A 20,376-nucleotide genomic window follows, 5' to 3' on the forward strand; every position below is an offset into this window, starting at 1 on the left:
GCAGTGGGAGAGCGCAGCGTCTCCTCCTCCACCCGCGACATAAATGTAGATGAAGCCATCAAGGAACTACAAGATACTGCATCCCCACCAGGATGCAGGGCCTACCCCCAGGGACCCAGAAGACCAGTGCCAGTAACAACAAAAACATTCAAAATAATCCCTGTTCTATCCCCAAATTCCCCATAGACTGGTACCAGACTAGGGTTGAACCTAATGGATGGCCACTTAGAGGTCTACCAATCCAGTCCACTAGGCGACCAGATGGGAGGGTCAGACAGTGGACAGTCAGAGAGTTTAGTAGTGAGTCATCGTTGGTGATGGACGGACGGATGGACGGATGGAGAGTGAAGCACTGACAGGAGTGTGTCGGTGACCTGGGGGCCCAGGCGTTTGGTTGCCGTTGGAATACGGTGGATTGCTCCCGGAACCATAGCACCAACGGGGTACAGAGTCCTAGGTCAGGCAAACGCTCCAGGCAGACCTGATAAGATCTGCACAGTGAGGGGACCATCAAGTACCTCACTGACTTTGAAGTTCGGGGCTCAGTAGCAACGGGAGAACCGGGGACCTGGACCAGAGACTCCGAACCCACAGTGTTCACGCTACCGTTATACGGACTACCGTTGAGAGACTACCAGGAGGGGACCCCCAGATGCTCCAAGCCACGGGGACTCACCAACCAAAGACAGGTGAAGGTGAAAGAAGCCACCAGGTCACTAAACCGGCACTGGAACTAAGGGTACCAGCGGTCAAGACCAGCCTTTCTCGGGTGAACAGTTTCCATCTGACTGTGAGTAAAGGAACCAGTTACACTGCAACCCCTTGTGTGGTCTACCTTCTTTCTGGGGCCTGGTCCTGCTTGCGGAGTGCCTAACATCAAGGCTGCCACCAACACCAGCGCTAGTAGTAAGAACTGTGCAGCAGCGGCTCCATCCATATACCTGCAACCCACAAGTGGCGTCACGTATAAACTTTCATTTAATCTCCCCTGTAAATATACCCCTTTTAAAAAGCGTCCCCAGGACACAGAACCGGGCAACGGCCACCAAGTGACATTTCCCCAGCAATACACCGCCCGGGACCGAGCACCCCATAGCGCTGGGCGACACATAAATGTTTACCCTGTTACTGAAAAATCTAATAAAAACTTTATTGTTTAAAAAAAAAAATAATATCCTATTCTATCATATTTTTTTTTCTCCTTTAAAAAACGCATTAACAAAAACGGGGTAAAAACGCATGTGGTGTTTTTTTGTCAAATGCAGTGTTTACAGTTGTCAAAGTCTGACAGAGGGTGCAGTTTTGTTGTCAAACCTAAAACGCAGCCTAAAGACATAGCTTTACTCAGATTAGTTGATGCAAAAATACATTACACATCAAAAACCTGCTATACAGTCATATGAAAAAGTTTGGGCACCCCTATTAATGTTAACCTTTTTTCTTTATAACAATTTGGGTTTTTGCAACAGCTATTTGAGTTTCATATATCTAATAACTGATGGACTGAGTAATATTTCTGGATTGAAATGAGGTTTATTGTACTAAAAGAAAATGTGCAAACCTGTCACGCTCCCCTGCCTCCAGCCACATGTCCTCCTCGGCACTGCTCCCTGCTCTGGCCTCCGCCATCCGGGCGTCGCGCATGCACATTAGGGCGCGCGCGCGGTCACTGACCTCCTCTTATAGACCCAGCACTCCCTAACAGGATATTGCATCAGTCAGGGTCAGGTATATTAGGAGCTTCCTGCCTGGAGGGTGTCACCTGTTCTACGAGTTCTATAGCTAGGAGTCCAGGTCCCGCTTGCTGTGTCTTGCATTAACACTGTGTCTTCCACAGAACCAGTTCTACCAAGTTAACCTGGTCCTGTCCACAACCTGTCCGAGAGGTCCTGCAGGGACTGTCCTGCCAAGCTATCCTGGCCTGGGCCACAACCTGTCCGAGTGGTCCTACGGGGACTGTCAGCTGAGACTCCACCATCTTCTCCAGCCTGAACCCGCTTCCTACCCTCGGCTTCACCCGGTGACCCCTGCCTCCTTCTGGTTGGACTCTGCTCACGTCTGCCGACTCTACCTGGCACCAGTACCTGGGCACCGGCATCTTACCTGGCACCAGGAACTCTGTGTCCTCAAGGACTTCCTCATTCCTGCTTCTAGAAGGACTCTGCCCTTGCCCCACCTTCTGCTCCGGCAACCATGTCCCTGGTCCCTCTGGTAGGCTTGCAGGACTATCCCAGTCTAGGGGTAGCTCTAGCTGCTTCGCCGAAGGTGACAGGGGCACGGTCCAGAGGATCCACCACCCGGGCGTAACAAAGCCGCATTTAAACAAAATTTGACCGGTGTAAAAGTATGGGCACCCTTATCAATTTCTTGATTTGAACACTCCTAACTACTTTTTACTGACTTACTAAAGCACTAAATTGGTTTTGTAACCTCATTGAGCTTTGAACTTCATAGGCAGGCGTATCCAATCATGAGAAAAGGTATTTAAGGTGGCCACTTGCAAGTTGTTCTCCTATTTGAATCTCCTATGAAGAGTGGCATCATGGGCTCCTCAAAACAACTCTCAAATGATCTGATAACAAAGATTATTCAACATAGTTGTTCAGGGGAAGGATAGAAAAAATTGTCTCAGAGTTTTAAACTATGAGTTTCCACTGTGAGGAACATAGTAAGGAAATGGAAGAGCACAGGTACAGTTCTTGTTAAGCCCAGAAGTGGCATGCCAAGAAAAATATCAGAAAGGCAGAGAAGAAGAATGGTGAGAACAGTCAAGGACAATCCACAGACCACCTCCAAAGACCTGCAGCTTCATCTTGCTGCAGATGGTGTCAATGTGCATCGGTCAACAATACAGCACACTTTGCACAAGGAGAAGCTGTATGGGAGAGTGATGTGAAAGAAGCCGTTTCTGCAAGCACGCCACAAACAGAGTCGCCTGAGGTATGCAAAAGCACATTTGGACAAGCCAGTTACATTTTGGAAGAAGGTCCTGTGGAGTGATGAAACAAATATTGAGTTGTTTGGTCATACAAAAAGGCGTTATGCATGGAGGCAAAAAAACACGGCATTCCAAGAAAAGCACTTGCTACCTACAGTAAAATTTGGTGGAGGTTCCATCATGCTTTGGGGCTGTGTGGCCAATGCCGGCACCAGGAATCTTGTTAAAGTTTGGGTTGCATGGATTCAACTCAGTATCAGCAGATTCTTGACAATAATGTGCAAGAATCAGTGACGAAGTTGAAGTTATGCAGGGGATGGATATTTCAGCAAGACAATGATCCAAAACACCGCTCCAAATCTACTCAGGCATTCATACAGAGGAACAATTACAATGTTCTGGAATGGCCATCCCAGTCCCCAGACCTGAATATCATTGAACATCTGTGGGATGATTTGAAGTGTGCTGTCCATGCTCGGCGACCATCAAACTTAACTGAACTGGAATTGTTTTGTAAACAGGAATGGTCAAATATACCTTCATTCAGGATCCAGGAACTCATTAATAGCTACAGGAAGCGACTAGAGGCTGTTATTTTTGCAAAAGGAGGATCTACAAAATTTTAATGTCACTTTTATGTTGAGGTGCCCATACTTTTGCACTGGTCAAATTTTGTTTAAATGCGGTTTGCACATTTTCTGTTAGTACAATAAACCTCATTTCAATCCAGAAATATTACTCAGTCCATCAGTTATTAGATATATGAAACTGAAATAGCTGTTGCAAAAACCCAAATTCTTATAAAGAAAAAAGGTTAACATTAATAGGGGTGCCCAAGCTTTTTCATATGACTGTATTACAGATCTTTTTTGTTAGTTGGTTTCTTTTGCTAGAATTTACACTGAATGAGGGCTTAGAAATTAAAGGTGTTGTCTAAGTAAAATTGAGATTTTCCTGGTGGTCTGTGTGTACACTGGTAGGAATTTGTCACAGTTTATAGCAGCAGCAGGACCACTGGGACATGTGATTGGGTGCCGTAGTCAGGTGTCTTCAGGAGCATGGCTTTGGTGGTGTCAGCAATGATGCGTTGCCAAAGACACCTGACCACAACAGCCAATCAGGAGTCCCAGCAGCCCTACTGCCGCATTGACAAGTGATGACTTTCTGCCGCAGTAAATGTGGACTACTGAGTGGCCTGAGCTTGATCTTGATAAGTGGCAGCGGGTTTGCTTCTTATTTTATAATTTTCCAATATACCTGTACATTTTTAATTTTGGCTCAGTCAATCCCTTTAACAGAATTAATAGAATAAACAAAGCGCTGTATTTTCCGTGATTATTGTTCATGCTTTTTTCTTTTTATAGTTTCTGCTTTGCCCTTTCTTGTGCTCTGATGGCTCTTGCTGGGTATGATCCATCAGGTAAGTAGATACATAATATTAATAAATAATATTAATCAATACTTAAAGTGCCATCTATGCATCTCTAAATTTGCCAATACACAATCTAGTACAGTATTTGTCTTGATGACACTGTGTATGGGGCAATGTTGATGTATCACAATTGTCTGCAAGAGAATATGAATGTTTTGCAACAAACAATTGCAACATCTGACTTGCCCTGAAAAAATAAGTACGCTTGGCTGATATGCCTCTTTTTTCTCTGAACTTGTCATGCGTTACATTGTCAACTTGTGTGTAAGCAAAAATATAGCAGTGGAGAACAATCTATTAACCTATTTTATTTTTATCTGTAGAACGTAATTATTCCACTTCTCTTTAAAAAAATTGTATTGCAAAGAAACATCATTTTCAGGAAAAAAAAGGATGTTCTTTTTGTTGTTGCACATTTCATATAAAATTAAAGGGGATGTTTGGGCAAAATTAAAAAGTTACCGATGACTTGGTATAATAAAAAATATTATGCTCAGCTATATACATAAATAACTCTTTTAGCTGCCTAACAGCAGGAGTCGGCTATCAATCATTATGATGTCAGAAGTGACAACCTGTTGACAGAGCAGATTGGAAGAGAAAGAACTGCTCTGTTGACATGAAGTCAATGATAGCAGGAGAACTGCTGCCTGAGCCAGGGGAGTTCATTGCAGTGCAGCACAGTCAGGGAATAAGCAACTGCCTGCCAGTAAAGTTTTTAGGCCCATAAGAAAAAAAAAATAGTTCCAGATAACACCTTTTTAGTCCAGATGTTTCTACTCGAAGTGAGAGATGCATCTTGCTGTTCACGTCCGGATGATTACTCATACGTCCGGAGGCGGGAAAGAGATGCTCACGGGGATTGTCCGCTGGGCTCGCTTGATATCACAACCTCACGTGAGCCTCGGGAACACAAGTGCAGACACTGGAATGGCGGAGACGAATACAAGCCTTTTTATTTTAATTGGGGGAAATATGTGGCATGTGGAAGGGTTGTCCTGGTAGTGGACAACAGCTTTACTGATTCAGTTACTTCTATTGATTTGGCACTTGTTGCCAAATACTCTCCCTTGCAAGGCTGCGCATACAGGACATTATTCATAATTAATGGTACTTTTCTATGCAAATATGTGTTCATTTACACATGATATGATTTTTATATGTTTTCACAGTTTTAGCACCAGTCATATTCCTTGCTTTGTCTCTAAATGGGTTTGGAGGTATCTGCCTGACCTTCACATCTTTAACAGTAAGTGCTCCATCATACCCATGTGATACATGACTTTGACAGTCATTTCAGTGTTTGACAGGTTACCACATGTTAATGCATGCCACAAACACTTTTTTTTCTGTACATTTGTCTTAGGTAGGGAGAATATGCAAACCTAGTGTTATGGCCCTGAGAATTTCTCAGTGTACTTGCGTATTATTATTGTTAGTATTTATATAATTGTGTATGTATTATAATATGTAATATGTATATAATTATTATTATTGCTGCATATTATAACATTTTAGATAATACCTGATTTAGATCTCCAGAATCAGTGACGAAGGTGAACCATACACAAACCTTGCAGGTTTACTTTGAATGTTACAAGTAGTAATCTGTGTATCATGGGCAGGGCCGCCATCAGGTCATTAAAACCATAGCTGGTGTACAGAGCCCGTTGAGGAGGGGGGCCCCAGGTTAATTACTTAGCTTTATGAAGTCTTGGTTGGTTCCCCCTCTTCACCGGGCTCCAGTCCTAGCCGCAGCAAGCGGGCCCGGCGGTGTCGCTTCAGCCACTGCACACAGGCTAAATTGCACACAAAGCTCTTCTAAGGCATTGCCTGCAAATTAGTCATGTGGCGAGAAGCAAAGCGAGTGGAGCAGAGCAGGGAGGTGGCACGTCATCCCGCAGCCCCATCGTGATGAGGTCATCACTCTGTGCTTCATCACAGTGCTGCGGGTAACACAGAGGTAGCGAGGACACGGCATCCAGCAGGGAATGGTAGGCGCTCCTTGAGCTAAAAATCCCCGAGGAGGGCCATCCAGCTGAAATGCATCGCTGCTCAGAGAGGATGCCGTGCGCCGTGGGAGTCGGGGAAAGTAAGTAAAATATTTTTCTTTTTTTCTTTTTACGGCAGACAAACATACAAGGAGAGGCCCTGGAAGGGGACATATACAGTATAGAAGAAGGAGGATATATATACAAGGAAGGGGATAAAAACCAGGATGGGGACATATATACCAGAATGTTCCCAAGAGAGTGATATATAAATACACCAGGAGGTGCCTTGGAAGGGAACATATATACCAGGAAGGTGACAACAATGAGAATGGGGACATATATACCAGAATGTGCACAGGAGGGGGATGTATATACACCAGTAGGGACCCTGGAAGGGGACATATGTACCAAAAAGGGGACGAAAACCAGTATGGGAACATATATACCAGAATGTGCACAGGAGGGGGATATACATACCAGGATGAACCGAGGATGGGATATATATATATATATATATATATATATATATATATATATACACACACCAGGATGGGGATATATATGCCAGAAGGGCCTCAGGATGGTGATATGTATACCAGGAGGATGACATATATGCCAAGATGGGGACATACATACCACGAAGGTGGCGCTATTAATTCCACAGCGCTTTACATACATTGGCAACGCTGTCCCTATTGAGGCTCACAATCTAGAGTCCCTATCTGTACAGAGGAGCAGTGTGTGTTGGGGGATATTATACAAAGGAGTAGTGTGTGTGGGGATATTATACAGAGAAGCAGTGTGTGGGGGATATTATACAGAGAAGCAGTGTGTGTGTGGGAGGATATTATATAGAGGAGCGGTGTGTGTGAGGATATTATACATGGGACAGTGTGGGAGCGATAATATGGAGAGGGGTGGTGTAGAGGGTGTATTATGGAGAGGGGTGATGTAGAGAGTATATTATGGAGAGGTGCGGTGTAGGGGATGTATTATCAATTTTCTGAGAGAAATATTTCATTCTCTGGAACAACTTCAAGGGTGCAAACACTTTTGGCCATGACTGTGTATATGTGTAGATATACAGGTTTGAGTGGTGGAGGCAGAGCTGGGGGGGAGCTTGGGTGGAGTCTCATGGGGGCCACAAAATTTTGCCAGTATGGGACCCTGAAAGTCCTAGTGGCGGCTCTGATTATGGGCATCTTTGGTTCTCCATGTGTTTTCTGCACTACTTTGATACTTATGTGGCATTACATGGACAGTGCTGGACATAATGAGGAAAGGGGCAGTGCTGGATGCTCCAGATAGGTTCCCTAAACTCACCGGTTCTAAACTAATTTGCTTCTATGGGAATTGTGTTGTGATTTCCCATAATTTATTTTCTGAGAGAAAAATACAATAATAGGGCTTGTTATGCCTTTAAATTCATGTGCACATCCTAAAGTCTATACAGATTGTTCCCACAGTTTGTGACAAAACGCTTTTATAGAATAAACTGCACAAATAATATGGAGAGGGTATCTGCCTTTGGGAGATCATTTGCTGGTAAGAAGTGGTGTTGGACACCCCGTCAGTGGCATTGCATTGTCAGAAGAAAGACACAACGGCCCCAAATGTTATCTTGCCATAAATTTTATTCGTTTTGTATTAAAAAACAGCTTGATGACTTGTTGTTTGCAGAACAAGTAGGTCTGAATAGTACAATCAATTTTACCATACAATATCAAGTGGGAGGAAAATGAACAAAAATGCAATTTTCTCTTTGATATTTGAGTTTTGTTTATCCAAAAACTACCATTAAACATGATTCATCAGTATGATTTCAGTGATAAAGACTTTGTATAGATTTTTATTTAATGTAGATGGTGAAACAAATTGGGAAATGTGTAAAAACAAAATAAATATTGGCTTGTGTCTCCACTTTCCAAGACTCATCATTTTTTTTTCCATCAAAGGAGCTGTCAGGGCTTGTGTTTTTGCGTCCATATATGACGGTATTTTTTATACCAATTCGTTGTGCGCACAATACTTTCATTGTTCTATTGCATTTTTTAGAGAGATGTGTTGACTGAAAAAGCACAATTCTTGTAATTTAGATGAACTCTTTAATGGATGGTCCTGGCACTTAATGGACTTTCTTTGGCACCTTAAATCCTTCTTCACAGAAATTGAATCTCTCTCTTTGAAGTTGTTGATGATCTGATAAATGGTTGATTTAGGGGAAATCATCAAAAACTTGAAAGAGAGAGGTTCAGTTGCTTTTAAGAAGGGTTTAGGATGCCCAAGAAAGTCCATTAAGTGCCAAGATCAACTCCTAAAATGAATTCAGCTATGGGATTGGTCCAATACAAGTGCAGACCTTGTTAAATAATGCAAGTAGGCAGGTGTTAGTGCATCTGCACATGCAGTGAGGCGACGGCTTTTGGAGGCTGGCATCGCATCAACAAGGGTAGCACAGAAGCCACTTCTCTCCAAGAAAAATATCAAGGATAGACGCACATGCTGCAGGAAGTATAGGGATTGGACTGCAGAGGACTTGGGTGAATTCCTCTGAATCCAATGTACTATACACAGGGAAAAATGCAAAAAGTACAGGAAATTGACTCGCCCACCCCAGGGCTATGGGACACCCGGTGCCGGGCCGGACTAGTCCGGGGGTCGTCAGTGGTGGCGGGGCCCGGCTCCGTGGCCCTGGTGGGTGTCAATTAAATATGACTGGTGACTTGGGAGTAATTAAAGTTTGTGTTCGTGACGCCACCTGTGGTTTGCGGCTATTAAGCCGCCGCTGCTGTGTGAAGCCTCCGGGGTGATGATATGGCAGCAATGGTGGTACTGCTCCCCACAGGTGGAGCGGTGCCCCGGGGACACTGTTGGTGCTCGTGAGAGTCTATGGTGTAGTGGAAGTCTATGCAGATGAAATAACAGAGGCAACACCAAGGGTGCAGTTTCAAGTTGTTTACTCACACATCCTGCACCCACTGTCAGGGACCTCCGCCGTTTCTGGGTAATTTCTGGGATGAAAGCCGGTACCCTTCTCTCTAAAGTGTCTCTGTCTTCAGCTGTCTCCTTAAGCCTAGCTCTTTTAGGATGAACCTGCTCGGCCTCCACTACAGCCTCCAGGCTGGGAGCTCGCCTGTCGGTTACTTGCCCCCTTTCTAGAGGTTCTGCTGTGGGCTGTGGCCCGGGGAATTTACAACTTTCCCTGGGCCTCGGTTTTCACTGTTGGAGATGATTTTGCACTCCTTCTGTTTCTAGGGACCGTCCCCTGTTGCAGCTTGATCCCTCCACCGATGTTCCTGTGGAACAGGCCACCACAGCTCACTAGCTATCCGTGGCCCTGGAATCCCTTCGTTCCCTGCCTGGTGTCACCTGGACCCTCTGAGTCCCAGGGTCTTCACCAGGAAGCGTCACTTTCTTTTCTTAGCATGCAGCATGGGAGGGTTGCTGCCACTATCCCTGGTCCCAGTGTGTACCTAACACTGGGTGTTGTGTAGATTTGCCAGGGGACCGGCGTTCACTCCTTTCCTCACCCAGAATGGGGCATCACACCGCTGGATGGGATGCAATGTCCTGTGGTGACGGAAGCCTCAGGGGCGCCACACACCCCCACAGCGAATCCCAGCACATCCTCGGGCTGAAAAACAACAGAAAATGTGGAAGGAAACTGCAAAAACATTTTTGGTATGCATACATAAAACAATAAAACTTTTCTTCCCTTTATGGGAGGCACAGGTACTTAAACGTTGCAACTTTCTTATAAAGAAACTCTACATGTGCACTTCCAGTCCATTGCACGGTTTGGGCACTTCCCCCATAATTCTGGTAGGGGCACAACAGGTGCAACTATTTATAGGTGAATCTTCTGACCACGCATAGTCCAGTGGCCCAAAACGTCCTTTCAACATTAAAGGGGGGGGGGGAAGCAAAGACAAAACCAGCCACTAAGTCCAGTGGCCTGGTTAACACAGGACATATTACAAATTCACCGGGGACCACATTCCAGTTCCGTGGCCCGGTACACATAAACAAAGGGGGTGACTTCTTCAAAAAGCACAAGGGGCAGTAAGGCAGGGTAGGGTGTCGTCTTCAAAAAGAACATGAGGGCAAAACAAAAGGGACATCTTCACAAAGGGATGAGGGGCTGACAGGGACTATATACAGTTCAGCATCTTCTTTCTCTTCTTTTCACTCTTCAGTGCTGGGGTCCTTGGGGTCCCGCTTTGGCAGGGCCCTAGGCAACATGTAGGCCATGGAGATCCTGGTCTGCGTCTCCTGAGTGGCTGTAGCAGGCCTGCTGCAAAGTTCTGCGGCCTGGGCCTGCTCTGCGGTAGTGCTGCTGGCGGGGGCGGTACTGCACGCTGGCATAGTGCGGCGCCACTCCGGTTCTTCTGGGGCGGCCTCCTCCCGCAAGATGTGGACACTTAGGGCGTACCAGCCACGGCCCCCCATCAGTCTAGTGTATTCCACCATATCTCCGGGCTTAGCATCGCGCCCTGGGTGCCCTCTGGACAGATGCTCCTCGATGTCACGGCGGGCAAAAAACACATCTTTGCCCAGTCCGGGCTCTCGGATAAAGCCCCAGCTGCCTTCCTGCCTGAAGTCAATCACTTGGCCCCTTCTCACTGGGCCCTGAGATCCTTTTCGGGCCTTCCGGATCTGTGCTTTGGAGGCCAGGTTGGACGCCTCCACGGCCCTCCGCTTCTCCTCCCGGAGCTCCCGCTCTTGCTGGAACAGCTCCACTTGGCGGGCGCAGGCTATCCCTTTTGCCAGCGGAGTTTCGGCAGGGCGCAGGGGCCGGGCCAGTCCCAGGTCACGGACCGGAGTGGCATCCCAATTCACCCCGGGTGAGCACGCATCCATGAGGGCAGTAGGAGGGCTCGGCAAGGTACCCACCAACTCATCGGGGCCCTCTGGGGCCTGGGAGCCTTCAACGCTGCTAGGGGCTGCTGGGCGTGCTGTGGCCGGGGTGCGGGTGGCGGACGCCTCCTGCAAGCCTGCAGGAGGGCTGGGCAGGGACACTTCACCGTACCAGGGGTTCGGGCAGGCAGTGGCAACATGCAGCTTACCCAGGTCCAGTACCGCGGCCTGTTCTCGTTGGCCCACGACTTCTGCTGCCGCCTGGTTCTGCTCGGCACTTGCTCTCTGCTCTGCGCTCTCCACCCGCCGTCCCACTTCAGCCTGCAGGGCACTCAGCCTCTGGGTGAGGAGCTCGACTTCCTCTCTCAGGAACTCCAGCCCAGGCTCCAGCCTCTGGGTCGCCGGGGTGTCTGGCTACAGCTTCTCCGCCATGCTGCTTGCCTTGTGACTGTCTTCTCCCACTCTGCTCGGGTGCTCGACCACGCCACTCGGCTGCACCCTTTCCCTTCTCGGAGGCGGGGCCGGAGGCTGCACCAGCATCTGGCGCCAGACTGGCGCCCAGCCCATCACGGCCGGCACTGCTCCGCTTGCAATCAGGTATATTTTCTTTATCTGCTGGTCTGGCATTTAGACTCGGGTTGCCAGCCAGCCAGCTTTTCTAGGCGCCATATCTTCTTCCTCCGCTCTCCATAGCGGGCACTGCTTCGCGCTCTTTTTGGACAAGACCAAGGGGGCGGGGCTTCTTTTCACGCTCTTTCTGCAGGCACGCCCCCCTTCTTCCCGCGCTCAGTGGCTTCAATGGCGGCAGTTTCTCACAGTAAAACACAGGCTATTTCACGATTCTTCAAGGCACACAGTACCCGGTGAGACCGGGCACGAAATCCTGTTTGTGACGCCAAAATTGACTTGCCCACCCCAGGGCTATGGGACACCCGGTGCCAGGCCGGACTAGTCCGGGGGTCGTCAGTGGTGGCGGGGCCCGGCTCCGTGACCCTGGTGGGTGTCAATTAAATATGACTGGTGACTTGGGAGTAATTAAAGTTTGTGTTCGTGACGCCACCTGTGGTTTGCGGCTATTAAGCCGCCGCTGCTGTGTGAAGCCTCCGGGGTGATGGTGGTACTGCTCCCCACAGGTGGAGCGGTGCCCCGGGGACACTGTTGGTGCTCATGAGAGTCTATGGTGTAGTGGAAGTCTATGCAGATGAAATAACAGAGGCAACACCAAGGGTGGAGTTTCAAGTTGTTTACTCACACATCCTGGTGCCTCTGGACTGATGGAACCCACTGTCAGGGATCTCCGCCGTTTCTGGGTAATTTCTGGGATGAAAGCCGGTACCCTTCTCTCTAAAGTGTCTCTGTCTTCAGCTGTCTCCTTAAGCCTAGCTCTTTTAGGATGAACCTGCTCGGCCTCCACTACAGCCTCCAGGCTGGGAGCTCGCCTGTCGGTTACTTGCCCCCTTTCTAGAGGTTCTGCTGTGGGCTGTGGCCCGGGGAGTTTACAACTTTCCCTGGGCCTCGGTTTTCACTGTTGGAGATGATTTTGCACTCCTTCTGTTTCTAGGGACCGTCCCCTGTTGCAGCTTGATCCCTCCACCGATGTTCCTGTGGAACAGGCCACCACAGCTCACTAGCTATCCGTGGCCCTGGAATCCCTTCGTTCCCTGCTTGGTGTCACCTGGACCCTCTGAGTCCCAGGGTCTTCACCAGGAAGCGTCACTTTCTTTTCTTAGCTCCTGTCTGACTAGAGCTGTCTTTCCTTCTTCCCTTCTCGTCTGCCTCCTGCAGACCTCCTCCTCCTTCACCTCACTCTCTTTCTCTCTGACTAAACTTGACCTTCCTTTCTCTGACTGCACTCTGGTGGCTCCTCCCACCTCCCCAGTTGCTAAGCTGTACCCTATAGGAGCAGGGATGGGTCTTACGGCCCCTCCCAGCATGCAGCATGGGAGGGTTGCTGCCACTATCCCTGGTCCCAGTGTGTACCTAACACTGGGTGTTGTGTAGATTTGCCAGGGGACCGGCGTTCACTCCTTTCCTCACCCAGAATGGGGCATCACACCGCTGGATGGGATGCAATGTCCTGTGGCGACGGAAGCCTCAGGGGCGCCACAAAAGCATGACAACAGCAAGAATAAAAGAAGCCTTTTCTATTTACTTTCTCAAGCTCTGTCTTAATTGGTCCCGTCTGTAAAGTCCTGTGGAATTAATATATAATCAATATAAGTGACTAAAATAAATAATTTAACATTCCTACAACTGTCATTGTCTTACTTGTTTCTTTTGCCGACTTTTTCCTGTCTTATTTTTATATACAGTAACTGCATGGCGGGCCCCAAAAATGATTTTCTCTGGTGGGATAAAGGTCATACTGGGCATAGTCAGTAGAGTTAGGCTGCTTTCACATTTCTGTCTTTTTCCATCAGTCACAATCCGTTGCCTTGAGAAAATACGGTATCCTGCTAAATATTTTGCAGGATTCAGTTGTTTCCCCATAGAGTTGTATTAACGACGGATTGCAACTGATGGCATTGTGCTGCATCTGTCTCGCAATGGATTAGTCGTGGAATGACTGACCGTCGGACAGAAGCAACACAGAATGTAACTTTTTTTGTGTTTGTAAAAAAAATGTACAGCGACTGATCTATTGGCATTCGTCATTTGGTTTAATGTAAGTCTATGGGCGTGGAATCCATCGGAATCCGTCAAATGATGGATTTCAGTGACAGATCCGTCTTTTAGCAATTGAGCTGGTTAAAAATCTCTATCTGTCTCTCTACCGGGATGGGTTCATATAGGTTTTACATAAAAAATAATTCTACAACAATGTGTGATTTGCTAATGACGACCATTCAGCCATGAATTTTAAAGTCTGGACATTTATATCAATTTAATATATTTTAAAGTGATTCAGTTGTGAAGAGTACAATAGTAGTAGGCTGATACTAATGTGCAGGGCTGACGGTGGTATGAATAGTTTTATCTTTGATTTACTTCTATGTTGTCAGTAAAAATGAATAAAGGTATTTTCACATTAGATATATGGCTTAGAAAAAAGAGTCACATGTAAACTCTAGCAACCTTACCCTCTACTGATTTTCATATGTCTAAACGGAAAATAGATTTATCATGTCAGCAAGGGTAAACACTCAGCAAGATAACGGTATAGATTTTAGCTTTTCATAGCTACCTGTTTTCGATCCCTCTTTTACTCATTTACTCCGTTCTCCTGTATAATTATTCCCAGTTCTATATAAAAGACCTTAATTAATTTTATGTGATAAAAATAACAATGTGATGAGTAAAACCAGAGGCAGTTGTAGTTTTTTTTTGCACACAGAGCAAGAATTCAGTTGGCGCCCCCTCATGCCGTTTGATTAGTTGTCATGTGACAGCTCATAAGCCAACAAGCTGCTCTTCCAAATTCACTCAATATTTAGTAGAAAACTGCAGCTCCTGCTTCAATGAGAGAAGCAGGATAAAAATCTAGTTGTTATGTGACTGAAAGTATGAAAATCACATATGAGTGGAGCGGCCATGTGTTGACTGCTGGAGCCAGTAAGAAAATCTGAATCCTGACAGTAAGTATATTACATGCTGTTAGGATTGGGCATGCTACGGTGCTTAATATTGTAATTAAAGGGCTTGTTCAAGTTTGTGATGAAAGTCTGCAGTCACTCTTTTTAGACACTCCCATGCTGGCAGTAAGTGTGCACAGTCATGTGAGCGCAATTATGCAATTTGCATACTTCTGGCCACATTCCAGCTTGACATGTATGGCCTTAAGGCCCCGTCACACACGCAACGATATATCGCCGGGGTCATGGATACCGTGACGCACATCCGGCATCGTTAGCGACGTCGTTGTGTGTGACACCAACGAACGGGTGTTAACGATCAAAAATACTCACCTTATCGTTGATCATTGACACGTCGTTCATTTTCAAAAAATCGTTGCTTGTTGAGGACGGAGGTTGTTCGTCGTTCCCGAGGCAGCACACATCGCTATGTGTGACACCTCAGGAACAATGAACTGCAGCTTACCTGCGGCCGCCGGCAATGAGGAAGGAAGGAGGTGGACGGCATGTTACGGCCGCTCATCTCCGCCCCTCCGCTTCTATTGGGCGGCCGCTTAGGTACGCGGCCGTTGCTGTGACGCCGCACAAACTGCCCCCTTAGAATGGAGGCGGTTCGTCGGCAACAGCGACGTCGCTAGGCAGGTAAGTATGTGTGATGGCTCCTAAAAATTTTGTGCGCCATGGGCAGCGATTTGCCCGTGATGCACAAACGACGGGGGCGGGTGCTTTCACCAGCAATATCGCTAGCGATATTACTGCGTGTAAAGCCCCCTTTACTCAATTTACTGTTGTTGAGCAAAGCTATACATGCCTGGTGGGCATGGGACTGCATGTATGTAAACTGCATATGTGCGGTTTTGTGACCTCCCACTGTCACATAGAGTGACTGCAGACTTTCATAACATAGTAACATAGTTTCTAAGGCTGAAGGAAGACCTTATGTCCATCTAGTTCAGCCTATTCTTAAGTGGGCTTTACACACTGCGATCTCGCTAGCAGTCGCAAGTGATCGTACCCGCACCCTTCGGTTGTGCGACACGGGCAAATCGCTGCCCGTCGCGCACAACCTCGCTTACCCCTGTCACACGGACTTACCTGTCCTGCGACGTCGCTCAGGCCGGCGATCCGCCTCCTTTCTAAGGGGAGAGGGTCGTGCGGCTTCACAGCGACGTCACACGGCAGCCATCCAATAGAAGCGGAGGGGTGGAGATGAGCGAGACGTAAACATCCCGCCCACCTCCTTCCTTCCGCATTGGCAGTGGAGGCAGGTAAGGAGATGTTCCTCGCTCCTGCGGTGTCACACATAGCGATGTGTGCTGCCGCAGGAACGACGAACAACATCGCTAATTAGAAGAGAACAATTTTTTGTTTTAGGACGACCTCTCCGCGGCAAACGATTTTCGCCGCTTTTGTGATCGTTTTAGGTCGCACATAAGTGTCACACACTGCGATATCATTAATGACGCCGGATGTGCGTCACAAACAACGTGACCCCGAGAAAAAATCATTAATGATATCATAGCGTGTAAAGCCCGCTTTAGTGCCACTGTTCTGCAGTGTTGAACCAGGGGAAGGCAAAAACCCAAAGAGTAGAAACCAATTTTCCCCATAGGGAAAAAATTCCTTCCCGACTCCTAAGCTGGGTCAACTATCTACCTGTAACATTATGTTATTCATAACCTTCTATACTGTTAATAACAAGAACAGAATCCATTCCTCTCATAAATTCATTCAGTGAGTTGGCCATCCCCACTTCCTCAGGAAGAGAGTTCCAGAGCTTCACTGCTCTTACCGTGAAGAACCCTCTTCAATGCTGATGCAGAAATGTTCTTTTCTCCAAGCAAAGAGCATGCCCCCTTGTTCTTGTCACAGTTCTTGGTACAAACAGATGATGGGAGAGGTCTCTGTATTGCCCTCTGATATACTTGTACGTATTTATTAGGTCTCTCCTAAGTCTTCTCTTTTCTAGAGTAAATAGACCTAATTTTTATAACCTTTCTGGGTATTGTAATGCACTCACTCCATTTATTATTTTCTAGCCCGCCTCTAAAACCTTTCAAGTTCAGTAATTTCTTTCTTGAGCACCGGCGCCCAAAATTGCGTACAATACTCCAAGTGTGGTCTGACGAGTGATTTGTACAGAGGGAGAATTATGTTTTCATCTCGTGCCCCCAGACCTCTTTTAATGCATCCCATGACCCTATTTGCTTTGTAGCAGCTACCTGAAACTGGGCACTCCAATTTAGCTTCTTATTAACTAACATGCCAAAGTCTTTTTCCATGTCTGATTTCCCCAGCAGTTTCCCGTTTAGTAAGTAATCGTAGCATCTGTTTCTCCTTCCCTAGTGCATAACCTTATACTTGCAGTGTCTTGCGCAAGTATTCGGCTCCCTTGAATTTGTCAACCTTTTCCCACATTTCAAACATAAAGATAAATATTTTAATGTGATGGTGAAGAATCAACAACAAGTGGGACACAATTGTGAAGTTGAACAAAATGTATTGCTTATTTCAAACTTTTTAAAAAAAAAAACAAAACTGAAAAGTGGGGCGTGCAATATTATTAGTCCCCTTTAAGTTAATACTTTGTAGCACCACCTTTTGCTGCGATTACAGCTGCAAGTCACTTGGGGTATGTCTCTATCAGTTTTGCACATCGAGAGACTGAAATTCTTGCCCCTTCTTCCTTTACAAATAGCTCGAGCTGAGTGAGGTTGGATGGAGAGCGTTTGTGAACAGCAGTTTTCAGCTCTTTCTACAGATTCTCAATTGGATTCAGGTCTGGACTTTGACTTGGCCATTCTAATACCTGGATGCGTTTATTTGTGAACCATTCCGTTGTAGATTTTGCTTTATGTTTGGGTTCATTGTCTTGTTGTAAGACAAATCTCCGTCCCAGTCTCAGGTCTTTTGCAGACTCCAACAGGTTTTCTTCAAGAATGGTCCTGTTTTTGGCACCATCCATCTTTCCATTAATTTTAACCATCTTCCCTGTCCCTGTTGAAGAAAACCAGGCCCAAACCATAATGCTGCCACCACCATGTTTGACAGTGGGGATGGTGTGTTCAGGGCGATGAGCTGTGTTGCTTTTATGCCAAACATATCATTTGGCATTGTGCCCAAATAGTTCAATTTTGGTTTCATCTGACCAGAGCACCTTCTTCTACATGTTTGGTATGTCTCCCAGGTGGCTTGTGGCAGCTTTAAACAACACATTTATGGGATGGCTTTCTCCTTGCGACTCTTCCATAAAGGCCAGATTTGTACAGTGTACGACTGATTGTTGTCCTATGGACAGACTCTCCCACCTCAGCTGTAGATCTCTGCAGTTCAACCAGAGTGATCATGGGCCTCTTGGCTGCATCTCTGATCAGTCTTCTCCTTGTTTGAGATGAAAGTTTGGTTGGACGGCCGGGTCTTTGTAGATATGCAGTGGTATGATACTCCTTCCATTTCAATATGATCGCTTGCACAGTGCTCCTTGGGATGTTTAAAGTTTTGGAAATCTTTTTGTAATCAAATCCGGCTTTAAACTTCTCCACAACAGTATCACAGAGCAGGTGCATTTATATGGAGACTTGATTACACACAGGTGGCTAATATTTATCATCATCAGTCATTTAGGACAACATTGGATCATTCAGAGATCCTCAATGAACTTCTGGAGTGAGTTTGCTGCACTGAAAGTAAAGGGGATGAATAATATTGCATGACGATCCAATTTTCAGTTATTTATTTTTTAAAAAAAGTTTAAAATAAGCAATAAATTTCGTTCAACTTCACAATTGTGTCCCACTTGTTGATTTTACACCATACCATTGAAATTTGTATCTTTATGTTTGAAGCCTGATATGTGGGAAAAGGTTGAAAAATTCAAGGCACTGTATCTGTGTTAAACCTCATTTGCTATTTTTAGCCCAATTTTCCAATTTACTCAAATCCATCTGTAGTTGCAAACTGTCCTCCTTTGTGTTAACTATCTTACATCGTTTTGCATCACCTGCAAATACTGATATTTTACTCTGTAAGCCATCCACCAGATCATTAATAAATATATTAAATAGTAGGGGGCCCAATACAGAACCCTGTGGTACCCCACTGGTAACCCTAGCCCAATCTGAGTATGCACCATTAATAACCCCTCTTTGTTTTCTATCACTAAGCCAGCTACCTACCCATCTACACACAATTCCCCTAGTCCAAGCCTTCTCAATTTACTTAGCAATCTTTTATGTGGGACAGTATCAAATGCTTTACAGAAGTCGAGATGAATGACATCCAATGATTCTCCTCAATCGATTTGAGAGCTTACATCCTCGTAGAAGCTGATCAGGTTAGTTTGACAGGAGCGATAACACACTAGGACAACCCCTTTAGTGCGCCTAACAAGAATATATGCATAGTAACCCTCAATTTGTCAGATAGCACAACACTTTATTAAGATAACCAGGTATCACATAATCTTACAAGTTATATATTGGTACATGTGTACAAGATCATAACTATTAACAGCACAGGAATACATAATCAGAACCAACGGTACTGAAATATGTCACTAGAACCCCCAGCAGTATAGAAAGACATCACCAGAACCACCAGCAATACATAAATACATCAGTAGAAACCCCATCAGTACAGAAACACAGCATCACTACCCTCATCAGTACAAAAATACATCACCAGGACCACAAGCAGTATAGGAATGCATAAATAAAATCATAATATCTAAAAAAAATGCACCACCTAAACAAGCATAAGTACATAAATACTTCTCCAGGACCACCATCATTACGTGGTACATCAAATTATTGTTAGGTGAGACCCATATATATTTACATTGCATGAACCTATAACTCCCAGTATGTCCTTAACAATGGGAAGGAGATATTGGGTGATGTTGTTTTCAGCCATCATCAGATTGTTGACCATAAAAGAACCACAGTACTGATGAGAATCAGTCAGTATCACACATAAACATTTACACCCAGGTACCTTATAGATGACATTGTCTCTAATTGGAGTCGTTTTCTTTCTTTTCTTCATATTATCCAGACACCATGAAGACTTTTTACATCCACATTTTGTCTCTGCATACTTCATCTTCTCCAGTCTTTTGCAGCACATCCCATAACGATGTCCTTAAAATAGCAGCATAATTAGAATGCTCCTGAATAAAAATATTGACCTTGCACTGTGCTCCTGAATAAATAATTACCCCTCACTCTGTTCCCTGCACAAAATATGAGCTGCAAACTGTCCCTCTTATGGTACCTGCACTCCACAATACCCTCTTCTTTCCATACTGAGCCCCCTCTTCACACTGTCGTCTAACACTGTGTCCCCCTTATAGTGGCCAGTCGATATACTATGCCCACTCATCATACTCCCCCCTCCTCGTCTAGCTCCTTACACTGTCCTTACATGCTCTCTCTACCACCCCACCCCACACACACACTACTCAGTGTCTATTTTTTTCCCCATCCCCCTCCTTCCAACCATACTGTCTCCTCATATAGTTACCCCTTCCCTCTCCACACTGTCATCCTCTCCCCTAGCTCCATGTATTGTATCTACACTAGAGAT

The 20,376-nt window shown here is 45.8% G+C and overlaps 1 protein-coding gene across 1 annotated transcript in view; it reads left to right on the forward strand.

Moving 5' to 3' along the window:
* SLC43A1 (solute carrier family 43 member 1) overlaps positions 1–20,376 on the forward strand; it is a 255,398-nt gene that overhangs the window by 79,582 nt on the left and 155,440 nt on the right. The window contains exons 4-5 of the mRNA XM_075349143.1: positions 4,303–4,358; positions 5,543–5,619. Coding sequence (XP_075205258.1) covers positions 4,303–4,358; positions 5,543–5,619 — 133 coding nt within the window. The remainder of the gene's footprint in view (positions 1–4,302; positions 4,359–5,542; positions 5,620–20,376) is intronic.

Source organism: Anomaloglossus baeobatrachus, chromosome 5 (assembly GCF_048569485.1).
Source record: "Anomaloglossus baeobatrachus isolate aAnoBae1 chromosome 5, aAnoBae1.hap1, whole genome shotgun sequence".
In the NCBI taxonomy this organism is placed as follows: domain Eukaryota; kingdom Metazoa; phylum Chordata; class Amphibia; order Anura; family Aromobatidae; genus Anomaloglossus; species Anomaloglossus baeobatrachus.